Below are 27,418 nucleotides of genomic sequence, written 5' to 3'. Positions count from 1 at the left end.
CATATGCATCGATCTTGAAGCATGATTTTTGAATCGTGAATCGCCGATTTCGGACAGTAATCGATTTAAAACACTAAGAATCAAATGAATCGTGATTTCTATAGTGATTCAATGCTTTCAAAATATATACACATTAAATTACAACAAGCACGAATTAATTGAGACCTTGAACAGTGTTCGTGCCCTCGCATCTCTCCTTCACGCGCTCCACTAACCGCCTGTGACTGTCACAGGATTGTGCTCGCGCTCCGTTCGTCTTACTGGCACATTTTTTGAGCAACTGATGTGTGATCTCTCCTTAGTACTCGTGGCCAGTAATGCTAAAGTGAAGTAGTTTTACTTTTCTGTCGAAGGCTGCGCATTTATTGCATGGCGGGAGCAGAAATGTAAGTGTCTAAAGCATACGCACAGTTCCATTGAATGATACATGTTTTTTAACAATGTTGTTGAACCGAATGTACGAAGGAAACTATTAAAATAACCACAGCATTAACGACAATCTTGAAATAAGAGAGCGAGGTTTATCTGATAATCAGATGCATGAAAGTAGCGTTCGTTGCTATAGCAAACAGACATCGGGTGCGTTTTCTTTCAGAATCATCATTTGCCGATGGAGAGGAAAAGTTAAATACTATAGCATTTTATTTTATGAAAAATAGATAAAGAAGTTTTCGCACTGAAAGAGAATTGATCACGCGCTCATAGAACTTAAGACGTGCCAGGCTATATCTGCAGCTAATGTGAATAAAAAGCAGAATGAACTGATGAAACGTTAAGACAATAAACACAATAAATAAATAACATTTATGAATGATGCAGTGCTAATTGACATATCATTTATTACAGTACACAAACTATAAAGTATATTTTCTACCTTATTCTGTACAGAAAATTTAAATAATTGTTTGTAGTATATAAAACAATCATAAAATTGTCATTAGGAAAAAAATTATAGATTACAAATGATTGATTATTGTCCAGCAGTGTATTTGATTTCTTATAGCAAATTCAAAGTAATAGATAAGAAAAGAATTCCTTGTAAAAAAAAAAATGACATACATAAAATTATTGTATTTGACATTTCTGTCACTTCTGAAATGATGGCTACACCCCTGGTGTGACAAAATGCCTATACATAATACTTTTAAAGCTCTTTTTTTAAATCTTGCCTTACATGCATTTTTACGTGTGCCATGTCATGCCATAGCATCATTAAACTAGCATCTAACAATGGACAAAAGTGTTTTTTTCCCCTCTAACCTATGGTTCTGTAACCATAAAGGCTGGTGTGTAATTTGCCCCCTGACTAAGCATTTAAAGAATTTAGGGGAAGTATTTAAATAATCCTGTGAATGCACTTAAAGAATGCAGAATCGAATTGTTATAATCGAATCGAATTTAATTGTGAATCGAATCAAATTGAATCGTTCTAAATTTGCTAAAATCGTTCTTGAATCGAATCGAAAACCTGTGAATCGAATCGAATCGCTGTCTACCCAAAGAGTCACAGCTCTAATTTATACACAACAAGCAAACTATTTTTTTATTAACATACACATTCTTTAATTAACATACAACTAGGCAATGATGCCCCGACATTGGCAGCGCTTAACTGATCTTACCGGCCACAAGTTTGAAGTGGAAGCTGCAAATTTTAGCCTTCGAAATATCATGGAAGCACCTCTACTACAGAACAAAGAAGATATTGAGGTATTGTGCTGGCAAAATATTCCATTTAACATAACCTTAATGGTTTGAGTCAGATTGATTGCATGAAAAAGCACAATGCTGTCAGTATCTTATGAAAACCCTCTGGGTGCCAGGATGTGTGTATCAGTGCCGTTAAGGAACGAGACATTGATGCCAAACTCAAAGATGTTGTGACTGAATGGAGCAGCCATCAGTTCACATTCGCATCATTCAGGTCAGAGAAGGAATTAATCTGTAATTAAATTAATTAATTTGCCATAAAATCAATTCATTCCAAAAAAAAAACAACTTTCAGGAATCGCGGAGAACTGCTGCTGAAGGGATCGGACACCTCTGAGAAAGTGGCCTTAATGGAGGACAGTCTTATGGTGCTTGGATCTTTAATGAGTAACAGGTATTTTGTGTTACTCATATGTGTATATATATGTGAGTGTGTTTATATGTATGGTGGTTAATAGGCATGCTGCGATAGATGGTGCTGACGGTGATACCGTTGTTAAGCCGCAACACCGGTTACGTTACTTGCACACCGTGGCACCGACCCCCACCGTCATTTAGATTTTTTATAGTAATAAAAATAATTTCGTTCAGTAAAAGAACAGATACTACAATTAAAAACTGAATGCGGCTGCTCAATGTAGCGTGCCGAACGACAGTCGCATCACAGATCGGATTTCATTTATCCAGTGAGGAGAGTGAGTCAAGCTGACTGACAAGAAGAGTGGGGTGAGACAGACAAGACGATGGCGGATGATTTAATTTCTAAACGAAATGCAAAAGCGCCTATTTGGCAGTATTTTGGATTTTGAAAAACCTGTTGACTTTTGCCGTTTATCTAAGGTGATTTTGGAAGTTTTTTTAAACATTAGTTTCTTATTTAATTGGTTCCACAGTGTTTGCTGATTTTTACTTTATTTAAACTTTGTGTAATTTATTTATTTTATTTGACATCAAGGTGTATGCCGTGCCTCCAAGCTTTCTTATTCGTTTTGCTAATAAACGTCCTACGTTTCTTATTTATTTGGTTCTATATTATAGGCTACATGTTAACTTATTTCCAGTTTTGTATACCTATTTAAACTTTATGTAAGTTATCTGTTATTTTATATTAGGCATATCCTGCCCTATAGCATGGTGTATTTTTATTTGTTTTGTTAATAAAAGTTCTATGTTTTATATATAGGCTAAAGTGAGTTTGACATTGTATTTTGTTGTTGCATTCAAGCAATTGATGCCGAATTGCTGCTAATTCGAAAGTGAAAGTAAAATGCACACAGCGCTTTTAAGCTATTTAATGGAACACTCCACTATTTTTGAAAATAGGCTCATTTTCCAACTCCCCTAGAGTAAAACATTTGAGTTTTACCGTTTTCGAATCCATTCAGCCGATCTCCGGGTCTGGCAGATGCACTTTTAGCTGCAGCTTAGCATAGATCATTGAATCTGATTAGACCATTAGCATCTCGCTCAAAAATGACCAAAGAGTTTAGATATTTAAATAGAGTTAAAATAGTCCCCAGCTAGGTAACTTCCAACGGAAGGCATGCTCCCTGTGCAAGCAGGTGGTCACGTTGGTTATATTGGCGGAAGTTAGCCTATTTTCAGGCGCTGCGTAATATCATTGCGCCTGCTGCACCCATGGTACGGCAGCAAAGTTCCTTGATTATTACGCCGGAATGAGAGTATAGTTCCTAGCCATATCGGTCTAGAAAATCGCAACTTTTAATTTTCCGTCGGTCTTAGTACACAATGTAACTACAGAAGAGTCAAGTTTTAAATAGGAAAAATATCGAAACTCTTAGGTCATTTTTAAGCGAGATGCTAACGGTCTAATCAGATTCAATGATCTATGCTAAGCTACAGCTAAAAGTGCTACCGCCAAACCCGGAGATCGGCTGAATGGATTTGAAAACGGTAAAACTCAACTGTTTAACTCAAGGGGATTTGGAAAATTAGCCTATTTTCAAAAATAGTGGAGTGTTCCTTTAAAAGCAAAGGAAAGTGAGGAAAAGAGGGAAAATTCAAACAAACAATTGCTTTACGCCGTATTGCCGCTATTTGAAAGTGAAAGTAAAATGCGCACGCCGCTTTTACAAGCTATTTAAAAGCGAAGGAAAGCAAGGAAAAGAGGGAACGCCCCTGCCCCCATGGTGATATCGGTATTATCCGTGTTTATCACACGTCGATTAACCGGTGGGAAAATTTCCTCACCGTCACAATCCCTAGTTAATACACTGGCAAAATATATCCCATGCAAATTTGATATTGTATTTCATTACAGTTTGATGTAAATTTGATTTGAATTTTTGTTTCAGATATAATGCTCCATTTAAGCCCACCATCCAGCAGTGGGTGCAGAAGTTGTCAAACAGTTCAGAGGTGATTGAGAAGTGGCTCACAGTGCAAAATCTGTGGCTGTACCTGGAGGCTGTGTTTGTGGGTGGAGACATTGCCAAACAACTGCCACAGGTAGCATGAATCCAAATACATTATCCCTTCTTTCTTAACCTTGTGAGCGGTCCACTACCAACAAGGCAGCTACCTTCTAAGGGGCTGTTTACACAAAACATGTTTTTCCATTCCACTGTGGTATTTTTCCATCGGACCATTGCACTCATATTGTTTCAGCATATGGCGCATGACACAGCATTCTAAAAACGTAACTCTCAAATTAAGCTCAAGTCAAACTTTCAGAAAACGTGTCTCGAGACCTTGTGTTTTTTTCCTATTTCACTGCCAGCGTCTTGAATTTTTGCTTAAAAAAAAAAAACAAATTGTGTGAATGACCTCCAAAGCAGTAAAGTCTCTTTTAACACTCACTTGCATGCATTGCACAAAAAGCTCTTCTCATGATGTGACGCACACGAGATAAGTGCAACATGATACATAAGTGCAAAGAATAGATATTATGTGGAATAACCTTTTTTTTATTATTATATTGAACTATTTTTTATATTTAAAATTTCTGAAAATGTACTCTCTACAGGAGGCTAAACGCTTCCAAACCATCGACAAATCATGGCAGAGGATAATGCAGCGGGCACATGAGATTCCTGGTGTCATTCAGTGCTGTGTCGGGGACGAGACACTGCAGCAGCTCCTGCCGCACCTTCTGGAACAGCTGGAAGTGTGTCAGAAATCTCTGAGCGGATACCTGGAAAAGAAACGCCTTGTCTTTCCACGGTTCTTTTTTGTCTCTGACCCTGTCCTGTTGGAGATACTGGGTCAGGCATCTGACTCACACACCATACAGGTGCGTTTATCTAACTTTGTTATTATGCCATATAACAGTTCTCATGTATTTATGGTCATTATAAGCAGCATTTAGTAAATGTTAAAAATGTGACATGGGTTGCTCATACTTTGTTTATACAATGTACTATATAATACTGTACATTCAAGCTAGTAAAATACAGCAGGTAATAAATGAGAAAATTCCTCATTAACCTCCTTTTTTCAATTTTTTTCTGCTTTTCAGGGTCACCTGTTGAACCTTTTTGATAATGTGAACAGAGTTGTGTTTCATGAGAAAAACTATGACCAGATACTAAGCTTTCAGTCACAAGAAGGGGAAACAGTGAATCTGAGTGAACCAATCAATGCCCAGGTACAACATTTCTGAGATTACATTTAAATGCCTTAAATGGCATAAAAAATGCTTAATTGTAGCATTAAAAATGATACCTCAAATTATGTGGAGAGGTGTGATATCACCTTAAGTTATTGGGGTTTATGGTTTCTGCCTGATGGTTGATAAAACTGGCAGAAATCCCGTCTACTGATAATGAAGATAGTTAATGATGTCACCCCACAGGGTAATGTAGAAGCCTGGCTGGGTCTGGTCCTGGATGGAGTCAGGAAGACCATTCACAACATTATACGACAGGCTCATATGGTTATTACTGACCAGGGCTTTAAACTGGTGGAGTTCCAGTCGATGTTCCCTGCTCAGGTTGGGCTGCTCGGCATACAGCTCATCTGGACCAGAGATGCTGAGGAGGCTCTCTGTAATAGCAAGACTGACAAAAAGGTTTAAATTGAGTCCTTGTGTTGGTGTTTCATGTCATATTTAAAATCAGGATGTTGTAGTTTATGAATGGACAGCTTTCTTCCCCCATCAATAAGTTTTATTCAGTATATACTGCATGTTCTGTTACAGTCTGACATTATTTTGGAGGATTTTTCCCATATTTTGTTGATCATTTTGTCTTTTTTGTACAGATAATGCAGACTACTAACCAGAACTTCCTGGATCTTTTGAATGAACTGATTGATATGACTACTCACGATCTGACCAAGATGGAGAGAACCAAATATGAGACGCTCATCACAATACATGTTCACCAGAAGGACATTTTTGATGATCTGGTGATTAATTTTTGGGATCTTTGGTGTAAATTGGTTGCTATGTATCATTCTCTTGAAATAGCTTTATACTTACGGACCAAATTGAAGACAGTCTACTATACACTATCATTCAAAATTGAAATATTTATTTTCTTATGTTCACCAAGGCTACCTTTATTTGATCACAAATATAGTAAAGCAGTAATATTGTGAAACATTATTATAATTTGAAATCACGGTTTTCTATTTGAATAATTTTAAATATGTCATTTATTCCTGTGATGCAATGCTGAATTTTCAGCATCATTACTCCCGTCTTCAGTGTCACATGATCCTTCAGAAATCATTCTGATATGCTGATTTGCTGCTCAAGAAACCTTTATAATAATAAATAATATTAATTTTTTTTCTGCTTATTTTTGTGGAAACCCTCATATAATGCATTTCAGTATTCTTTAATGAATAGAAAATTCAAAAGTACATTTATTTGAAATAAAACCTGCAGAACCCTGTACAAGACTAATTTATTTCACTTATAACCTTCACATTGCCTTTTTATGTTCCACTCAAGGTACGAATGAACATCCGGTCACCTTTAGACTTTGAATGGCAGAAACAGTCACGCTTCTACTTCAAAGAGGATACAGATAGATGCATAATCCAAATCACTGATGTGGAATTTGATTACTGTAATGAGTATCTGGGCTGCACTGATCGTCTGGTGATCACACCTCTCACTGACAGGCAAGTGTAGATATATTGAAGCCATATTCTTGAAACTAAGTCAGCATCAGCAAAATGGCTCTTAATGAGTAGCACCCATTGTCTTCAGTGCATTAACCACCTGTTTATTTTTTTTGGTTTGTTTATTGCAGATGTTATATCACGTTGGCCCAGGCTTTAGGGATGAGTATGGGAGGGGCCCCGGCTGGCCCTGCTGGGACAGGAAAAACTGAAACCACCAAAGACATGGGCCGTTGCCTGGGAAAATACGTGGTTGTCTTCAATTGCTCCGACCAGATGGACTTCCGTGGACTGGGCCGCATCTATAAAGGTATAAACAGCTTTCTTCTCTTTCACCTTATACAGAGCAACCTTAATCAAGATAGAGGATGCATATTTAACATGAATGGCCTTTTTCCAATGGTGTTTCATGTTTATAATGTTTGTCAAACAGGATTAGCTCAGTCTGGAGCATGGGGCTGTTTTGATGAGTTCAACCGCATCGAGCTGCCTGTGCTCTCAGTAGCTGCTCAACAAATCTACATCGTCCTGCAGTGCAAGAAGAACAAAAAAACTCAATTCATATTCACAGATGGAGATGTGGTGGATATGGATAGAGAGTTTGGGATCTTCCTTACTATGGTAATGTGACAACCTTTTTATGTCATGGAACTATACTGCAGTCATCAAAGGAGCCATATGGGAAACAACCTGACATGTTTTTTCAGTCTTACTCTTTCTTCAGTATTTCCCCCTCCATTAAATGGTCATTTTTCATCACAGAACCCAGGTTATGCTGGTCGACAGGAGCTTCCTGAGAACTTGAAAATTCAGTTCCGCACAGTGTCCATGATGGTGCCTGATCGAGCCATCATCATGAGGGTGAAACTTGCCAGCGCAGGTTTTCGTGAAAATCAAGTCCTCAGCCGCAAGTTTTACACGCTGTACAAACTGTGTGAGGAACAGCTTTCTAAACAGGTACTCACAATTAAAGGGATAGTTCACCCCCAAAATTAAAACTCTTGTCACTAATTACTCACCCTCATGTCGTTCCAAACCCGTAAAACCTTTGTTCATCTTCGGAACACAAATTAAGATATTTTTGATCAAATCCTAAATATTTCTGACCCTCTCATTTCAGTCACGTCACATTTATATATATATATATATACTACGGTGGCTGAGAAGTGCAAAACAAATCACAATTCTGAAAACAAAATAACAAATTACAAACGCAAATGCAAGTCTAAAAAACAAAATAACAATTCAGAAAGCACAACAACAATTCAAAAAACATTATAACAAGTCAGAAAACACAATGACAAATTAGAAAACAAAATAACAAGTCAGAAAACACAACGACACATCCGAAAACAAATTAACAAGTCAGAAAACACAACGACAAATCAGACAAAGCGGAAGAGGTAGGTATAGTTTGAGACAGCGCCATTGTTTTGGGATTACTCACCGCTGACTGGACGAGACATCTGTCAATCAACGTATACAGGAAGAACCAGCTGAAGAACAACAGAGCCGTGGTAGAAAGTTCAGAGATGGTATTAAAGTAGCTCAGTTTAAATGTATTGTATGAATTGCCCTTACTATGGAATAAAAAATACGGAGTGTCTATTTACATTTAGTTAAATGTGGCTATAAAACATCAGCTCCAGTGGCGCAGATGGATAAGCGTGTGTCATTGGCTTTTTGATGCGATCGACCCGGGTTCGATCCCTCCTTTTGCCGAACTTTTTTAATAAACACTGTAAACATAGCTAGGCTATTTTAGTTCCCCTCACTCTACAACAAATCCTTTCAATTAACAGTATTTAGAAAAGAACAAGAATTAAAAATATAAGAAGCTATAGCAATATAAACGACAAGCCAAAACTAATTCATTTAGGCTAAAACGAAACTGAAACCACCGTTGGGTCTCTCATTCAACACAAAATCAAATGTTTTCGTATTCGCAATGTATTTGAATGGCAAATTATTATTTATTATCAGTGTTGTGCAAGTTACTTCCAAACTGTAATACATTATAGATTACTTGTTACTGTTATTTAAAAAATAATTCCTTACCGTACAATATTACTGTCTCAGAATTGTAATGCGTTACATGAAGTAGAAGTAGACTTGACATCTACTGTACTGCAGAGCATTTTACATCCAGTAGAGGACAATATGGTGTATCTTAATGACTGTGGGCTATCCAGGCTACTAACAATATAGCTTATAATTGGAGTGAAGGCTCAAGACAATGCAAGAAAGGATGACAGCCAGAATCACAAATAATGACATGCGGCTATTGACTGACCACGAACAGGAAATAGAACTTGTTTGCGGCATTTTTGATTCGTTAATGTCTCGCGGTCTTGCTGTTTTTTTCCTTTCTTTGAACAATTAAATTTTGAGTAATCCCTTGAGTTTTTTCCTTCTAACAGTGGAAGCAACTACTCCTTTTAGTCCTAAAGGTAATCGGAATTGTAAAAGGTTTGCCTTTATTTGTGTACATTCACAATAAAAACAAATCTTTGTGCTTTTGTAAAATAAGCCTAAAGAAAAATAGTATGCCGCTTTGTCGTCTGTTTCCTTTCGCGCAGCACAAAACTGAACCAAAACTCTGCATACTAGGCTACTAATTGCACAGTTTTTCTTTCATTTTCTTAATTTATTATTTAAGTAAAAATATATTTCTATATATACGTATAGGCCTATTTATTAGTTGTGTATATATATATACATATAGCCTAGCTTTATCATGTTTTTCTCCGCTGGCAGAAGCGCGCTGCAGGTGCGTGATCTGATATGATGACCATGTGAATCCTCATGTTCTGTTGTTTGCTGCTTTTTGCGCATGTAAAATGAATCCCCGGAAAACAAATGTTAGTATTTTTAATGGGTCACAGACACTTATCCTTTCTAATTTAATTAAATTCTAACTTAAAATAATCTTGTCGGTTAACGGTTAACAACCGGTTAACGAGCGTCGGTTAGGAAAAATAACCGAAATGACCATCCCTAATAATATTGTTATTGTATATAATTCATCGTAGTATTATTGTTTTCATTATTATTTTAAATTTATTAAACTTGAGTTTTCCATGAATTTAAGTTTTGAAGCTGATATGTTGTTAAATAAATAAGTTTTCTTTGCAAGGTATCAAGGCATGATACCTTGCTGATCTTTTTTTTTTATCACTCAACAGGTCCATTATGACTTTGGCTTGAGAAACATCTTGTCTGTTTTGAGAACTCTGGGTGCTGTGAAGAGATCCAACCCAACTGAGCCAGAAAAGACTGTGGTCATGAGAGTTCTGCGGGACATGAACCTCTCCAAACTGGTGACTATGACTGATCCAGATCTGTTTGGAAATAACACCTTGAAGTAATAGGATAAATGTTTTAGTGTGTCACAGATATTTTCAGCAGCTGACACTATTCCTGCCTCTCCCTCCATACAGGTAGATGAAGATGAGCCCCTGTTCATGAGTCTGATAAACGACTTGTTTCCGGGCATTCAGCTGGATAAAGCTGGTTATCCTGATCTGGAAGCTTCTATCACCAAACAAGCTGAAGAAGCCGGGTTGATTGCGCACCCACCCTGGATTCTCAAACTTGTGCAACTATATGAGACACAGAGAGTGAGACATGGTTAGACATTATCCATTTTACTTCTATTAAAGTTATAAGAATGAATTTTGTCATATGCCCATGGCTGTAGGCATGCATAGATTTGGTGAAGTGGACAATGCTGTCCTCATTCCATATATTTGTTCTCTGTGTGTAGGTATGATGACTCTTGGTCCCAGTGGAACAGGAAAGACCACATGTATCCACACTCTAATGAAAGCAATGACAGAATGTGGAAATCCACACAAAGAAATGAGGATGAATCCCAAGGCTATTACTGCCTCCCAGATGTTTGGCACATTGGATGTGGCCACAAATGACTGGACAGATGGTGTCTTCTCTACACTGTGGAGGAAAACTTTAAAGTCCAAAAAGGTGAAAGAGTTGTATTAACAAGCAACTTGAGTAAATGAATGACATGCTTATGTAACCATTAACTTTGACTGTATTGGCAATAAGCATTTTTTTTTATTTGTCATTACTGATCAAATATGACTTGGAATGGCAGTTTAACAAGTAAATAGATATTTTTTACTTTATGAAATATAAATGTTTTAATAATTTTTGATTGCAATTAATAACTGTCAGTAAATGACCTGGTGCTCATGACTTTTCACTAGTAAGTACCGTATTGACCTGAAAAAACCGCCTTCGTCTTATATTCAGGGTCTAGACTTTGACATGTCAATAATACACCCACAACAATAGGTGGCGCCAAATACGCATAAACCGAGTGTGCCATGAAATACGTAATGTAATGCGTGTTGTAAAGATCGCGAGTATAAACAAAAGAAAAAGAAAACCTTACAGCTGCATGAGTCGTGACTGTCACATTAGCCTGATGGGACAAAACTCCCTTTGTGATTTTAAAACGTAAGACAGTACCCAGATTTGAAGACTACAGTAAGATTTTACTTCTACTGTTAATAAGATTTTGGTAGGCTACTATTAGATGGATAGCCTAAATGTCCTAATTCAGATGGGCTACCTGTTTTTTTTTTTTTTTTTATGGTATATCAAAAAGTGTATATTTTTTTTAATGTGATTGTTGGTACATTTGACCAGTTTTTACCATACTTTCAAAACAAAAATTAAAATAGGAAAAATGTGCAATATGAAAATAATTGAAGACAAAATGTGTTTTACTGAGAAAAAACGAGATTTGGTTTTAAAAAAGCCTTTTTCCAAAAGGTACATCTGGAAAAGGGGGGGTCGTCTTATATTCTGGCCAATACGGTACTTAAAATTCCAATTAAATTACTCCATGGTAAAACATTTCACAGGGAGAACACATATGGATTGTTCTTGATGGTCCAGTTGATGCTATCTGGATTGAAAATCTCAACTCCGTCTTGGACGATAACAAAACCCTCACCCTGGCAAATGGAGACCGAATACCAATGGCCCCCAACTGCAAGGTGGTATTTGAGCCACACAACATCGACAATGCATCTCCTGCCACTGTGTCCCGCAATGGAATGGTCTTCATGAGCTCCTCTGTTCTGGAATGGCAACCCATACTGCAGGCCTGGCTGCAAAATATCCCAGCAACACAGGCTGAAGTGCTACTGGCCTCCTTCAACTCAATCTATCAGGTGACAGCTAGACATGTGTGCAGTATTTCACATTAGGGCTGTGTATCAACAGCAAAGTCACGATACGATACGTATCACGGTACAGAGGCCACAATACGATACATATCATGATACAGGACTGCACTGAATTTCACCTCAGCAGAATTTAGTAAAAATACTGTTTATTAAACTCTGCTTACTGTAGAGCCATTTCTAATTATTGGCAGAGCAGGCAGTTGACCTCTGCATTATGAAGGGCTTCCATAGCTGTAACACAGTACAATATAGGTAATGGCATATGTTTCATGTTTACATTGAGCACTCCCCACAAGGTGCAATATTCTGATTGTTTACATCTTGTTTTTAAGCCCATAAATAATAATGTACTCATTCTAATAAATGTATATTGTAATGTACTCATACTAATATATATATATATATTTTAAAATCATCTTAACATTGCTGGTAGGTTTTTCTACATTTAAAAAATAAAAATGAGAAGAGTTCTAAACGAATGCACTGTCTTCTGTATCTAATGCACACACACGCTCAGTCACTCACACATATCACGTTGCGCGCACGCACTAAGACATTCAGGAACAAACTTTTTAGCGCTGCCCTGCAGTTTTATCAACTATATAGCTTAATCGCTCAAGAGCCACATTATCTTTCTCAACAAGGAGCTGGTAACATTATTGTTTCTAAAGGAATTAAAGCCACAGCTTCACTGTTAATAGAGAAACATGGCAAAAATTAAAGCCACAGCTTCACTGTCAAAAGAGAAACATGGCAAAACGGTGGTAATTCATACACACACACCCTCTCTCTCTCTCTCTCTCTCTCTCTCTCTCTCTCTCTCATAAATGAACACTTGATGAATTACACTTTTCTGAGAATAGAATATAGAAGTGGAGATCGCTAAACTGCAAGTTTACCGGTGTTTTCAGAAAGCCAGCGCATTTATCCAGAGTGGAGAGAGTGCGCATGCGCACATAGTTGCCAGGTTGACAAAGATAAGTAGCACACTTAGCAGATATTTCCGTATTGCGCAAGTGGGAAGCTCTGTTACGGGGATTAAGACTCTTTATATCAAGCAACCCCAGTTGTGTTCCTCTGCGGCCAGATTAAACCTGGTTGTAGCCTATATATTATGCTCTATTCATTATTTTTTAGAAACCTCGCACTTTTCTACTCCTTTTTTAAACAGTGTTCTTGTGCGGTCCACTGCTGCACACGTGCCGCAATATTGATACAGAGACCGCTCTATCGATACTCCTATCATCAAATCTCTGACGATACATTGTCGTATCGATGTATCGAACACAGCACTATTTCACATGCTCTCTGATACATAGATTATTGGAGTACAGTTTACCTGTTACCTGAATATTTAGTTACATTTTGAGGGGTATCTAGTGATATAAACCGGGTAAAACATCAATATAAAAATGGATCAATACAACGCTTGTAAACCATTTAAGCTATTAAGTGGTTTATGAATATGAAAAGCTCTATTGATTTTTTTGACATTGCCTAGGGAAAGGTAAGAGAGGATTTTGTACACAGTTTTGAAAATCTCTTACTGACTATTGACTGTTTTCCACAGGATTTGATGACTTTTGTCTGCACTGCCGTTTCCCCCAAAATGCAGCTGCTTGAGTGCATGTACATCAAGCAAACAATTGATTTATTACAGGTAAAATGTGATGCACAGTCACAATCATTTTCATCTATCATGAAATAAAGCTTGAGCAGCTTATTGAATTAATATACACTATCAGTTAGAATTTTAGACACACTAAATCAGTTTAATTCATGTTAATGATCCTAAAAATAGAGTGATCTTGAACTATAATCTTGGCAAATGGTGGCTATTCTGAAGAAGCTCAAATATAAAATGGTTCTGATTTGTTAAACACAGGGCCTGTTGCCAGCCGTTGAAGAGAAACACCTAACAGCAGCTCACATCAAACGTCTCTTCATATTTGCTGTGATGTGGTCTGTTGGTGCTTTGCTGGAATTGGATGATCGAGCCAAGATGGAGGTATTCCTTAAAAAGCACAATGCCAAGTTGGACTTGCCCACCACACAGGGGGACCAGACAATCTTTGAGTTTGTAGTCAGTGCAACTGGAGAGTGGGATCTCTGGTCTACAAGGGTAAGACCATTATTTGTTAAGTACAATATTATGTATAGTTTAAAAGCCACTAGAGATCTTTTATTATAGCATGCCTCGTGCTACAATATTTCTTAGTTTTCTTTGTGACAACCTTCATATTTATCTTTTTATTCAGTGCATTAGTAAGTTGCCATTTTTAAACATACCATTTAATTGCGATGTCATTAGGTGCCAGAGTATCACTATCCCAAAGACTCAGTTCCAGACTATGCCTCCATTCTCGTACCCAATGTTGACAATATACGGACAGACTTCCTGATGCAAACCATTATGAAGCAAGGCAAAGCTGTCCTGCTCATTGGTGAACAGGGAACAGCCAAGACAGTCATGATCAAGGTACATCTGTTTCAGTTAATCCATGCTGTTATCAGCAGAATAATATTTTGTAATAAATAATTTACTGGCTTTGTAGTTTATAATACATATTTGAAATCTTGAAATTGAACTGATGTCAATTCAAGGTGCATTCACATTTACTATTGCTCAGCAAAATTTTGCTAGTGAAATCCAGTGATTACTACACAGATTTTACTCGTCAGGTGAATTCACCACGCTGAAATTAATTCTGACAAAACGATGTAATCCAAACCACAGGGCTACATGAGCAAGTATGACCCGGAAACGCATTTGAGCAAAAGCCTAAACTTCTCCTCGGCCACTCTGCCTGGCATGTTCCAGCAGACTATTGAGAGTTACATAGACAAACGCATGGGCACCACCTATGGACCTCCAGGCGGGAGGAAGATGACTGTCTTTATTGACGACATCAACATGCCAGTTATCAATGAGTGGGGTGATCAGGTGAGCAGTCACATGCTCCTTTGTTACTTAATTTTCCAAAAATCTACCCCTTTGGTTAATTTCTTTGAGCACACTATGTATTATATAGATGACCTCAACAGACATGGACTGTAGTTTTGGATTTTAATTTCGTCTGGTTTGTCAAATAACAAGGCATAATTAATAAATGAAATAAATAATTTTAATAGATAAACAATAATAGAGCGCTGCAGTGATGATAAATGTTTTTTAGCCAACCCGGAAGTAGAATCACCCTGGTTCCCTCTACAGAAACCCAATAAGATTTTTCCATTAGCTTTTGGAATATAGCAGAAAATAAGCTCTGTAGGCAACATAAGTTTATGATTCTTACACGTTTTATCATGATAATCTTCAAATTAACACAACTTGTATGTTGTATTATTTTGCACCCTAAATACAATCAGCAGAAGTAAAACCCTGTTGAAAAAAACAGCATATGCTGGTTAGGTATGTTTTGAAGCATGGCTGCTGGTCCTTAGCTGGTCATGAGCTGGTCGTGTGCTGGTCCTAAGCTGTCCTAAGCAACTAGCTCCTGCTCAGGACCAGCTTAGGACCAGCACATGACCAGTTTAAACCAGCTCATGACCAGCTAAGGACCAGCTCAAACCAGCAGCCATGCATCAAAACATAACTAACCAGCATATGCTGGTTTTTCAATAAGGAAAACTAACCGTAGGCTATAAACAAACTACTCCACGCTAAGTTTCACTAACGTCACCATCACTAAGCTTTGGACACTTTCAAAAAACATTTTCCCTGAAAGTTTGAGCTAGAATAGTTTGCAAGAGTGCAATTAAAAACACAACGAGTCTTCAGGACAACGGAACAGGGAGTGTCTGGGCTTTGGTCTACAAAAATATCATGTGTTGACAACAGTGGCGTGCACAGACCACCCGTCCGTGGTCAGTCTCTGACTGAGCCTCCTGTTTTTTTGTTTACCACTCAGATCACTAACGAAATTGTTCGCCAGCTGATGGTGCAGGGAGGTTTCTACAGCCTGGAACGATCTGGGGAATTCACCAGTGTAGTCGACTTGTATGTGGTGGCTGCTATGATCCACCCTGGTGGTGGCCGCAATGATATCCCCCAACGACTCAAACGCCAGTTCTGTGTGTTTAACTGCACTCTACCATCCAACTCCTCCATAGATAAGATATTCCAAACGCTGGCCAGTGGTTATTTTTGCTCAGAAAGAGGCTTCACGGAAGAGGTGTGCTCTCTAGCTGCCGCCCTGGTCCCCACCACCAGGAGAGTGTGGCAAGTGGTCAAAGCTAAGGTACTGCCATCATAATATGATCAAAAGAGGTATTGCTTATTGAACATGGAATGTCTGGTAATCTGTAGTCTCTTCCAAATTTAATTTCATTTGTTATCTTTTAACAAAGACTATCCATGTCTTTTAAAACATGCATGCAATGTGTCACAGCACACATTGGTCCAAATTATTAGAAAAGGGTGCCCTCTTTTGGTCAGTATGCTTCAAAGTAAACTGAGCTGCATTAATATTGTTCAGCTCTTGCAATATATTTTAAATACACTACCATTCAAAACTTTGAGGTCACTAAGATTTTACTTTTTTTCAAGAAATAAACATTTAATCAGCAAGGAATCAATGAATTGATCAAAAGTGACAGTAAAGACTTTTGCATTGTAATCAACTTATCTATTTTAAACAAATGCTGCTCTTTTGAACTTTATATTCATCAAAGAATTCAATAAATAAATCATGGATGAGAGCAGGGAGAGCAGTGATAACCCCCCAGTGTAACAGAACAGAACCAACATAAATGTATTGCAGATACTGTTAAAGTTCAATAATTTTATGTACATATTTTAGAATTAGCCTGATTCAAACAAGCTGAATCCTGACTGACAAGAGGAGGAGCTGGGTATGGAGGAGGGTAATTAGCTATTGAGCAACGTGAAAACTGCTGATGATAATGAGGGACCTTATATGTGAATGCTTAGAATGCTTAATGAATTCATTTATTTATTTGATCTCACATTGACTTCTGTACACTCTCACAGGATGCCATGACCCATTTGATGAAAATCTCTCGGATAATCCGGACGGCTCGTGGTAATGCACTACTGGTTGGAGTCGGGGGTTCTGGGAAACAGAGCCTCACCCGACTTTCATCCTTCATTGCTGGATACCAGAGCTTTCAGATTACACTGACACGGTGAGAAAATTGTAATTGTTCTTAAATTTGATGGTTTGATTTCTCATTGTTGTCATAAGGGCCTTTCACACCCTGTGTAAACTGAATGGTCGATTAATTTGTTTCATGTTTCACATTCTGTGTGAATGGCCCCTAGCACTGCATAGTTTCAGAAGCGGTGCTCTTAACCATGGGTAAAAACGGTGCTAGCTAGGGATGTGCTCAAATATTCGAATATTCGCTCTGTAATTATTATTCGAAAAATAAAAACACTATTCGAATTTTAATGCATGATGCTTTTCTGGCCGTAAATACAGGGCATCCATGATAAATCCTCCACAGTGATAACTAAATGCACTGGGTGGCACTGTGGAGCGTGTTAACGAGTTGATTGTATTTGATCACAGAATGTCGTTGTCTGCCTCGCGAAGTTTGGAATTACTTTGATAAAAATGATCTTACTAAATGATCTTACAAAATGGAAATACTTTTGGTGAAATTAATCAGTGAAACTGAGTTATCATAATATCACCATCACAATGAGAAATCCCACAAAACAGCAGTCGACTGAGGAAAGACAGCTGTCCATTACTGCATTCACGACTGCAGGTAAGCGCAGCTATACCCGAGTGAGCCGAGAAGAGAGCTTATCTGATAGCGAAATGATCGTGAGACATATGCTTCCTTTAAGTTTCCTTGATGGAGAGTGGTTTAAAAACAGAAAACACAAAGCGCTATAAGAAACTTTGCTTAGCACACCGTTATGTTTGTGTCTCTGTCTGGAACGTCTGTGTCAGCGCGCTATTTTTATTGTTATCAGACTGAGGAGCCTATTTTCACCCGAGCATGTGGATATTATTGTTTTTCTCAACATTAAAATGTGCAACAATATAAACACGATAAACATAGGCCGACTCGAGTGTGTAACTTGCGTTCTGTACTGTAATTGGCACGGGCTGCTTAATTTTTTATGTTTGCTCTTCTTGACTTTGAATGCTTTTGTTCTTAATATATAGATTTTTTTTTTGTTTACACACGTTTTCAACTAAAAGAAAACTGAGATATAACGCAGCTTTGTTGTAGAACATAATGCCTTATCATAAGCTTGTTCAGAAATGGTGACAGAAACTTGATTATTAAATCATAACGTATTTTTCTTTTAACCTAATTTAAATAAACGAATATTCGTTTTTTATGAGCCCAAATATTAGAATACAGTATTTCTGAAAAATGCCCATCCCTAGTGCTAACACTGCTTCTAAATTACAAGTGTGAAATGTTCCTCTTCCCAGGGTTAAAAGCAGGGTTTAGAATGGTGATAACCTGGAGTTAAGTGAAGTGGGAAAGGTCTAATAGTGTATTAAGACACAGTACTGATACTTTCTATCAATGATTTAAATTGAGTTCAGTGAATATTTTATCAAAAGGTAAAAATATTTAACATAATTTATTCCCTTACAGAACATACAATGTGAGTAATCTAATTGAGGACCTGAAAACCCTGTACAGAATCGCAGGTTTGGAAGGGAAGGGCGTGACTTTCATCTTCACGGACAATGACATCAAGGATGAAGCTTTTTTGGAGTACATGAACAACGTTCTGGCATCGGGAGAAGTCTCAAACCTGTTTGCTCGAGACGAGGTGGATGAGATCACCCAAAGTCTTATTCCCATCATGAAGAAAGATCTCCCACGCTGCCCACCCACCATCGACAACCTCTACAACTACTTCCTGTCCAGGGTGCGCAGTAACCTTCATGTTGCTCTTTGCTTCTCTCCGGTGGGTGAGAAACTGCGTTCCCGTGCCCTGAAGTTCCCCGGCCTCATCTCGGGTTGCACTGTGGACTGGTTCCAGCGGTGGCCACGGGATGCTTTAGTAGCTGTGGCTCACCATTTCCTCTCCAACTATTCACTGCGTTGTTCAGATGAGGTGAAGAAGAGTGTGGTAGAAACTATGGGAACATTCCAAGACATGGTGGCAGAAATCTGCACCGAGTATTTCCAGCGCTTCAGGCGTCAGACCTATGTGACACCCAAATCCTACTTGATGTTTATTAAAGGATACCAGATAATTTACTCAGAAAAAATTGATCATGTGGGGATGCTTGCAGAACGAATGAACACAGGTTTGCAATTACATCAGAATTTTAGATTTGTTGCTGTACTTTCCCATACAGCAAAAAAAATAAATAATTGTATATATTTTTAAATATATTTCAAAATATAAAAAATAGCCCAAAAATGTATTTGGCTAAAATATGTTTCAAAATATATTTATGTAAATATATTTTCTACCAATATATTTTTGGCCTTTTTTTTAAATATATTTATGAAAATATATTTTAAATGCAAAAATATATATTTTTAAAAGCATTTACACAAGGATCATAATTTAAAATGCTACAAAAAAGCATTATTGCAATATATAAAAATATTAAATATTTAAGCATTTTAATTCTGATGATAATTAAAAAAATTATCTCTAGTAGGCCATCTACATTTGTATTTAGCCTAAACGTAGGCTACTGTAAGACTGAAATGCTTTATTATTTATTTTATTGCCTCTAAAATACATTTAGAAATATATTTAATGTTTCATATATTAATATTTCATTTTGGTATATATCATATATTTAGCATATATTTCAAATATATTATGGCCACATTGCAATATATAAAAATATTAAATATTTAAGCATTTTAATTCTGATGATAATTTAAAAAATTATCTCTAGTAGGCCATCTACATTTGTATTTAGCCTAAACGTAGGCTACTGTAAGACTGAAATGCTTTATTATTTATTTTATTGCCTCTAAAATACATTTAGAAATATATTTAATGTTTCATATATTCATATTTCATTTTGGTATATATCATATATTTAGCATATATTTCAAATATATTATGGCCACAATATATATATATATATACAAAAGGGTGAAAATGCTCTCAGCTTGGTATCTTCAGCATTAGCATGTAGTCTTGGAATGGGAAACCACTTTTGCACAATATTCACTGAAAAACTAATAATTATTAATGACAAGGTCACATTTTTGAAAATGACATACTCTAAATTCTTTCATCTCACTGCAGGTCTTGAGCGTCTCATGGAGGCCGAACAGTCTGTTAATGAGCTTCGTGTGGAGCTGAGAGAGAAGGAGAAGGTGCTGGAGGTGGCTAACCAGAAAGCAGAAGTAGTTTTACAGGAGGTCACGGCCAAGGCACAAGCTGCGGAAAAGGTGAAGGTTCAGGTCCAGAAGGTGAAAGATAAGGCCCAGGCGATTGTGGATGAGATAGAGGGGGACAAGAAGGTTGCCGAGTCCAAACTTGAGGCGGCCAAACCAGCATTAGAGGCAGCTGAGGGTGCGCTAAAGGTAGATGTCTGGATGATGCTAAATCACCTCTGAAACACAATTTAGTTAAATGTTTTGTGTTTCATGTTGACTTGAATACCTTGAATTTAGTCAGCGTAAATCTTTGTACCATGTTTGGTTTCTAGACCTTAAAGCCTGCTGACATCGCAACAGTGCGTAAACTGGGAAAGCCTCCACATCTGATCATGCGGATCATGGACTGCGTACTGCTGCTGTTCCAGCGACGGGTGGATGTGGTCACCATGGACCCCGAGAGACCCTGTGTAAAACCTTCATGGAGTGAAGCTCTTAAATTGATGAACAACTCTGCATTCCTCAGCAATCTGCTGAACTTCAACAAGGTCAGACAGCACTGTGATACTAATCAAATCTTCATTTTAGGTCTTTATTAAAGTGATAAATCTATCTTATTGGATGAGCCATGGTAAAAAAAATGTATAAAGTAAATGTAAGAATACATTGTAAAGAATACAAATGTAAATTTTAAATGTTAAGTAATATTTCAAGATGAACACTTACTTGACTGATACAATTTAGGTTTACTTGATTATCCATAAATACTTTTATAGAAAAATAATTTTAAAAAGTAAATGTCAAATATGATCCATCAGGCTTTTGAGCAACACTTATTTGTATATCTCTGAATGATCATTGTGTTGTATTTCAACCATAAAAGATGTATCGAATATGTTCCTCAGCAAAAAGAAAAAAACATGGACATTTTAATATATTTTTATTATATATTATTATTATTATTATTATATATTTATACATTTTTAACAACCTTTTTTTTTATAAAAAACTATTTTTTCATATTTTAGATTTTTCAGGGTTTATATTATATTCAGGATGAGCACTAATTATGAAAAAACCCTGTTCTCATACTGCACTCATGTAACTAAGCACTAATAGTATCACTTCATCTCTTCAAGTTATTAGTTCCATCTATATGGAGCTCCATGAACGACCCCGGGCTGGACTCCGCTTCGTCCACGGTGAATGCCGATCTGGCGATCGACAGCGCGAAGTTGATGTATTTCCTCAATACTACAGTGAGAATAAAAGTTACGCCTTCTTTCTTTGCGTGAACATTTGGGGGGCGTTATGCAAATCTTCCCATATCGTGACGTAGACATGTGGGGGCATGTTAGAACGAGCCGTTTTAGGTAGGCGTGGTTGACTCTTAACTTTTATAAAGAATATCTCTTTGTATTTGAGACTTTAGTCTTTGCAACTTTACAGATCTTCTTTATGCACCAAGAGCTTGTAACACTCCAAAGAGAAAGGAAAAATTTAAATCGCATCATATGACCCCTTTAATGCATGCTTACGGAGTAAAACTATTAAATCTCTTTTAAAAAAATTGTTAAACCTCTTAATAAATTTATTTCCATACTTTGTGTATCACAGGCTAACTTAAAGCTTCAAGAAGCTCGTTTGACTGTAGCACAGAACGAACTATCAAGCGCTCAGGAACAACTGGACTCGAAGCAGAGAGAGCTGGATGAGGCTCAGGTGTGATATATATGTGATATACTGTATAACCAAGAATCTGGTCTATTTTATAAAAATAAAAAAATAGTGATACATTTTCTTTAGCAGATCTCAAATGTGACTTCTTCTGCAGATACGGGCAGAACAGCACTTTAAATTCTCTGATTGAAGATAAATGAATGAATTTATGAGTTTTAAGTATATAGTTAGCACTAATGTTTGGATTTGCATTTGTAATTTTAATTTAGTTTTCAACCAAAAAATTTAAGTTTATATGAATTTCCAAAGTTTTAAAATCCCAGATGGATGTTTACGCACATTTTTGCACAGGCAATGTATGATGCGGCCATGAAGGAGAAGCAAGACCTGCTGGATGATGCTGAGGCATGCAAGAAGAAAATGTCCAATGCTGTGGCACTTATAGATGGACTTGGTGGAGAAAAGGTTTGAAAATTCCTTGCAGAATTTGGATTAGATTAAATGAGAGCTACACTACAGATGTTTGACTGCAAGCCTTAAAAATGACACTCCTTGAAAACATCCAAAAAGGTGATCTGTACATGTGCTTATGTCTGCCTTAGATTCGCTGGACGGAGAGCAGTGCTCAGTTTGCGAGACAAATCAAAGATTTGGTGGTGTTTGGATTTGCATTTGTAATTTTAATTTAGTTTTCAACCAAAAAATTTAAGTTTATATGAATTTCCAAAGTTTTAAAATCCCAGATGGATGTTTACGCACATTTTTGCACAGGCAATGTATGATGCGGCCATGAAGGAGAAGCAAGACCTGCTGGATGATGCTGAGGCATGCAAGAAGAAAATGTCCAATGCTGTGGCACTTATAGATGGACTTGGTGGAGAAAAGGTTTGAAAATTCCTTGCAGAATTTGGATTAGATTAAATGAGAGCTACACTACAGATGTTTGACTGCAAGCCTTAAAAATGACACTCCCTTGAAAACATCCAAAAAGGTGATCTGTACATGTGCTTATGTCTGCCTTAGATTCGCTGGACGGAGAGCAGTGCTCAGTTCGCGAGACAAATCAAAGATTTGGTGGGGGATGTTTTGCTGGCCACTGGATTTCTATCCTATGCTGGGCCTTTCAACCAGGAGTATCGCAGCCTTCTTATGCAGCAGTGGAAGAAAGAGATGAATATCTGCCGCATCCCTTACAGCGAGGTACATCCTGAGTAGGGATGGGTACCGAAACCCGGTATTTAATCGGTCCTGGGGCTAAATTATGAAAGACCGGAGTATCGATAAGCTCTGACGTTAACGGTTCTGCTATCGGTACTGGAGAAATTAATAAAACACATTTATTATTGCTATATATACATTATCTTGCAAATTCTATCTCACCAGAGTCGCCAGCTGTTTTTCAAACATTTGTCTATGATGTATTTTTGCTATTCACAATTCAGAAGCGAGATCGCGCCCACACGGAGGAGCTTCAGCACATGCAACATGAAAGCCCTGTTTAATTATGATAGAAGAGCGAACTAAACATCTGCTTACACTTTAGGCCTGTGGCTGTTTTATTAAGCTAATTTTATTAAATTTTTTTGATTTTGGCTTCTAAGGATTATACAAAAGAAGACATGAGGTAAAGCTATTAAAAACTAGCTGCGTTTCGTATTGCGCAACTTCTTTCCCTTCACAGGGAAGAAGCATTCGTTCCTGCCTAAAACCCAAACGTAACGTCAGAATCAGCTCAATCGGTGATTGTTGTAAGATGCCGTCTTTACTGTTGCTAAATTGCGGGACATGTTTGATAATAAAATGTTGAAAGCACAATCCGCACAAGAGACGCTGTTTCTCAGGCTGAAATGTGTGCGCGCGGCGCGCTCCAAAACAGACAAACAAATTACACTTTGAGCTTCGGACGCATGTCCAATCGATCAAATACACACAAAAATCTGTCAAAATGGCTGGCTTGGAGAGTATTTACTTAACCACAGTTTATGTCTTAAGTGGAGGATGTGTCCTAAAGATAATAAATGTGATCAAATGTGTCCCTAAGACATAAATCCGATGTGTAAATATATTGTCTTAAGGTGACAGACTGGCGCTTGGGCCATCAAAATGCAAATCTGCTCTTAATCTGAATAACGTTATAGCTTTAATAAGCATTAATCTATCAATACATACACTGAAACTATGCAGTGTTCATTTACATTTGATCACTTTTAGATTTCTTTTGTAGGCTATTACTTACCTGGGCTGCGTTTCTCGATAACGATTGATCTTAGACAGGGTTCCCACGTTTCTTGAAAGTACTTGAATTTCAGACACATGGATTCAAGGCTTACAAAGTACTTGAAAAGAAACATCGGTCCTTGAAAGTGCTTGAATTAAATTTGAAATTAATTTTGTTTATGGCGCTATTTAAAAAATTGTCCTATATGTTCTGTCAAAGAACGAAATGGCACTAATGATTGGGGGTGGAGATGGGGTAACGCGACAAAAACTTAGCGTGTGTGTTGATGCGCAGCCTAGAGCCCTTAGCGGGACAGTTTTCTTAAGCCCGCTCCCGCTGAATTTCTGACCATTACTGCCCGCTCCCACAACGTGTGTGTCCCGCTCCCGTGAACATTCTAATATTGTATATACAGGGATTAAAGTTTTTCGTCGCTACGACGGATTTCCGTCAATTGGAAAAAATGAGGGGAGAAGAAATGCATAGCGCATTGTTGTTGTTCTGCCGGCACACCAAAAATCATCCCCGCCATGGCTGCAGCTTCTCACTGACAACATAGTGATGCCGCTCGCATCATTCATAATCGAGTTATTAGCATTTAATTGCACTCATGCCACCTCTGAGAATCAGTAAATGTCTGAAAATTTACCTACAAGCCACTTTTGTGTTCTTCTGTGCACCATCTGTAGTAGAAATAATTGTTTTTATTAATACTAATTTAATTTGATTGCTAACTTATTTGTCTTATTCTACTTCTTATTATATTTTTTTAAATAGAACTTTTAAAAAGCTTATAAACATACATTTTTGAATTTGAAGGCAAAGGTAAAAAAAAAAAAAAAAGCCCCTGTAAATCACTTTAAGGAGTCAAATATCACCTCATATTAGGAAGGCTAATTTTTGATCAGAATTTTTGATTATTGGTCAGAAGGTGCTCCTAAATTTTTTTAATTAGGAGGACAAGCGCTCCTAAAAAGAAAAGTAAGCATAGAGCCATGTGTATAGTATATTAGATCTGTGCATGAGGTCTTAAAGAGACAGCAGCCTAAATAAACCTGCTGCTGTCTTTCATTATACAGTGAAGACTATCCAGTGTTATTTTACAGTTGAGTAGATTATAGTTAGACCTAACTGAAAACATTTATTGTTATTGTTTTTGTTTGTGCTATTGATTGTCATTAATTTATTTGTTCTTATTTTATTATTCACTATTTACTTGTCATTTTTAGTTAAAATAAATTCAATTCTGAGTGCACGTGATTCTTGGGTGAGGAGGGGGCGTGGTCCTGCCACCACAGCTGGAAAAAAATCCTAGAGGAAACACCACATGCATTTAATAAAATTAGAAAAATGCATTTACAAAGGTAAAAAGAAAATGCCCCTGAAATCACTTTGAGTCAAATGTCAGCTTGTATTATTCAGAATTTTTTATTATTGATTAGAAGGTGCTCCTACACTTCTCTTAAACTAGGTATGTGACAGGTATGGATGTGGAATGGGGTTTAGGCCGAGGAAAAATTTTCAGTCAAAAGATTTTTTTTTTCTTTAACCCCATAATTTTCACACATCAGGGAGCCACTATCAATATGCGGGGTATTGAAATCGCATTTGAATTAGCTCTCGCTGTTCACTTTCGATATCACGATCACACGCATTCTGTGAAAAGGGAGCACATCTTATCAGCATATATAATAATTATGCACGCACTGTATTCTGATCATATGTTTTCCAAGCACATTTTACCAATTCCAAACCACATCAATCTAAATAGCTACTATTATTTTTGTATTTAATCATTTAGAAGTGATATATAATTGTCCATTAAGGCTGGAAATGAAAAACTCCTTATTAAGGTGTGCAGAATTATTAGGCAGGTTTTCTTTTACAGATGAAATGAGCCAAAAAAGAGATTTAACTCAGACTGAGAAGTCAAAAATGATTAAATCCCCTTGAGAAATATAAACTAATTCAATACAGAAATTTCAAAGTTAAGGCATGACCATTGGTCAGCAAAATCCTCACTGGGTCAGCGGGGTCAGAAAAAAACAGGTGGAGAAGAAAAGACGCATGTTAACTGCAAAAGATTTAAGAATTAATGTGAAGAATTAAGTGTGAAACCATCAGGAACCTTTTAGTCTCCAGTGCCACTATTTTCCAGAACTGCAACCTTGAGTCTCCAGAATTACAAGGTGACAGGTTCTCAGAGACTTTGCTTGGGTAAAAAAAATCCTAAAAATGTCCTTTTCTTAATAAGAATAACATTCTGAAGTGTTGTGAAATACATGAAGACTATTCTTATAGGCTTTATGGACAGATAAGTTGAGAGTGACTCTTGAAGGACCAGCACCACATCCTCTTGTACCACTGTTAGAAGAATTGATCTTTCAGAATCTGCAGTAAGTTTTAGGAGCTCATTTTTGTCAGTCTCTGCAAGACAGACTTCTCAGGATAGGAGATGGACTACAAATGAACTCCCAAAACTTACTGCAATATGGAGTTTAGGAGAACATGTAGAACTTGAAAAATTTAAAAAACAACTTAGTGAAAAGTGTTTACAGTTTAAAAGCAAATAGAAAGTCCTATTTTTTTATTTATTTTCTTTATATTTTTTTGCAGATTTGCACATGTACAAGGTTTAAAATGTTCATTAAATATTTTCAAAACATATTGACGTTTTGAGCAGCTGCATTCCTCTAGGTCAAAGATGAAAAAATGGGATTTACAATAAAAAGTAATTTACACAATTATTTTGAATTGAGTTAATTTATTAACGAGTAATGTTTCTTTTGAGTGAATGTGCAAATTTTTAATGTTAACAGGTTTTACCACGTTATTACAACATTTAACCACTTTTTATTAATTTAAAAATGGAGAAATTCTTTCAAATTTAAATATTGTACAAGAACTACAGCAAAAACCAGTTTGATGCATATTTTATCAATATTTTAGAAATTGTATTTGATTATTACCAGTACTGACTTCAATGGATTTAATTAAATTCCTTTGAACACGACTTCTCAAAATGGTCTAAATTTATGAAACCTACACCTTTGTTCATGTTCTTACTGTATCTTATCTTATGTATAAAATACTAAAAATGCCTGCACACTGGTGCATTTACAAATTTATGTTTTATATTCATTTAATTAAATATTTATTTTACATTTCAGAATATAAAGCAATGTTAATTAAGTTCTTAATTTGT

At 36.9% G+C, this 27,418-nt stretch overlaps 1 protein-coding gene across 1 annotated transcript in view; it reads left to right on the top strand.

Annotated features, from left to right (window-relative positions):
- LOC107555322 (dynein heavy chain 5, axonemal-like) overlaps nucleotides 1-27,418 on the top strand; it is a 75,527-nt gene that overhangs the window by 30,092 nt on the left and 18,017 nt on the right. Inside the window, exons 33-60 of the mRNA XM_016238083.1 lie at nucleotides 1,582-1,710; nucleotides 1,824-1,924; nucleotides 2,006-2,104; nucleotides 4,026-4,179; nucleotides 4,697-4,963; nucleotides 5,189-5,317; nucleotides 5,525-5,740; nucleotides 5,932-6,078; nucleotides 6,629-6,801; nucleotides 6,933-7,111; nucleotides 7,235-7,422; nucleotides 7,564-7,758; nucleotides 9,987-10,121; nucleotides 10,242-10,431; nucleotides 10,568-10,785; nucleotides 11,694-12,005; nucleotides 13,591-13,680; nucleotides 13,906-14,142; nucleotides 14,332-14,499; nucleotides 14,758-14,964; nucleotides 15,932-16,273; nucleotides 17,014-17,168; nucleotides 18,609-19,273; nucleotides 20,242-20,522; nucleotides 20,648-20,863; nucleotides 21,933-22,037; nucleotides 22,347-22,460; nucleotides 23,019-23,195. Coding sequence (XP_016093569.1) covers nucleotides 1,582-1,710; nucleotides 1,824-1,924; nucleotides 2,006-2,104; nucleotides 4,026-4,179; nucleotides 4,697-4,963; nucleotides 5,189-5,317; nucleotides 5,525-5,740; nucleotides 5,932-6,078; nucleotides 6,629-6,801; nucleotides 6,933-7,111; nucleotides 7,235-7,422; nucleotides 7,564-7,758; nucleotides 9,987-10,121; nucleotides 10,242-10,431; nucleotides 10,568-10,785; nucleotides 11,694-12,005; nucleotides 13,591-13,680; nucleotides 13,906-14,142; nucleotides 14,332-14,499; nucleotides 14,758-14,964; nucleotides 15,932-16,273; nucleotides 17,014-17,168; nucleotides 18,609-19,273; nucleotides 20,242-20,522; nucleotides 20,648-20,863; nucleotides 21,933-22,037; nucleotides 22,347-22,460; nucleotides 23,019-23,195 — 5,589 coding nt within the window. The remainder of the gene's footprint in view (nucleotides 1-1,581; nucleotides 1,711-1,823; nucleotides 1,925-2,005; nucleotides 2,105-4,025; nucleotides 4,180-4,696; nucleotides 4,964-5,188; nucleotides 5,318-5,524; nucleotides 5,741-5,931; nucleotides 6,079-6,628; nucleotides 6,802-6,932; nucleotides 7,112-7,234; nucleotides 7,423-7,563; nucleotides 7,759-9,986; nucleotides 10,122-10,241; nucleotides 10,432-10,567; nucleotides 10,786-11,693; nucleotides 12,006-13,590; nucleotides 13,681-13,905; nucleotides 14,143-14,331; nucleotides 14,500-14,757; nucleotides 14,965-15,931; nucleotides 16,274-17,013; nucleotides 17,169-18,608; nucleotides 19,274-20,241; nucleotides 20,523-20,647; nucleotides 20,864-21,932; nucleotides 22,038-22,346; nucleotides 22,461-23,018; nucleotides 23,196-27,418) is intronic.

Source organism: Sinocyclocheilus grahami, unplaced genomic scaffold, assembly GCF_001515645.1.
Source record: "Sinocyclocheilus grahami isolate Dianchi unplaced genomic scaffold, SAMN03320097.WGS_v1.1 scaffold19.1, whole genome shotgun sequence".
Classification (NCBI taxonomy): Eukaryota; Metazoa; Chordata; class Actinopteri; order Cypriniformes; family Cyprinidae; genus Sinocyclocheilus; species Sinocyclocheilus grahami.
The sequence above is the reverse complement of the archived record's forward strand: the minus strand, read 5'-3'. Positions and strand labels throughout refer to the sequence as shown.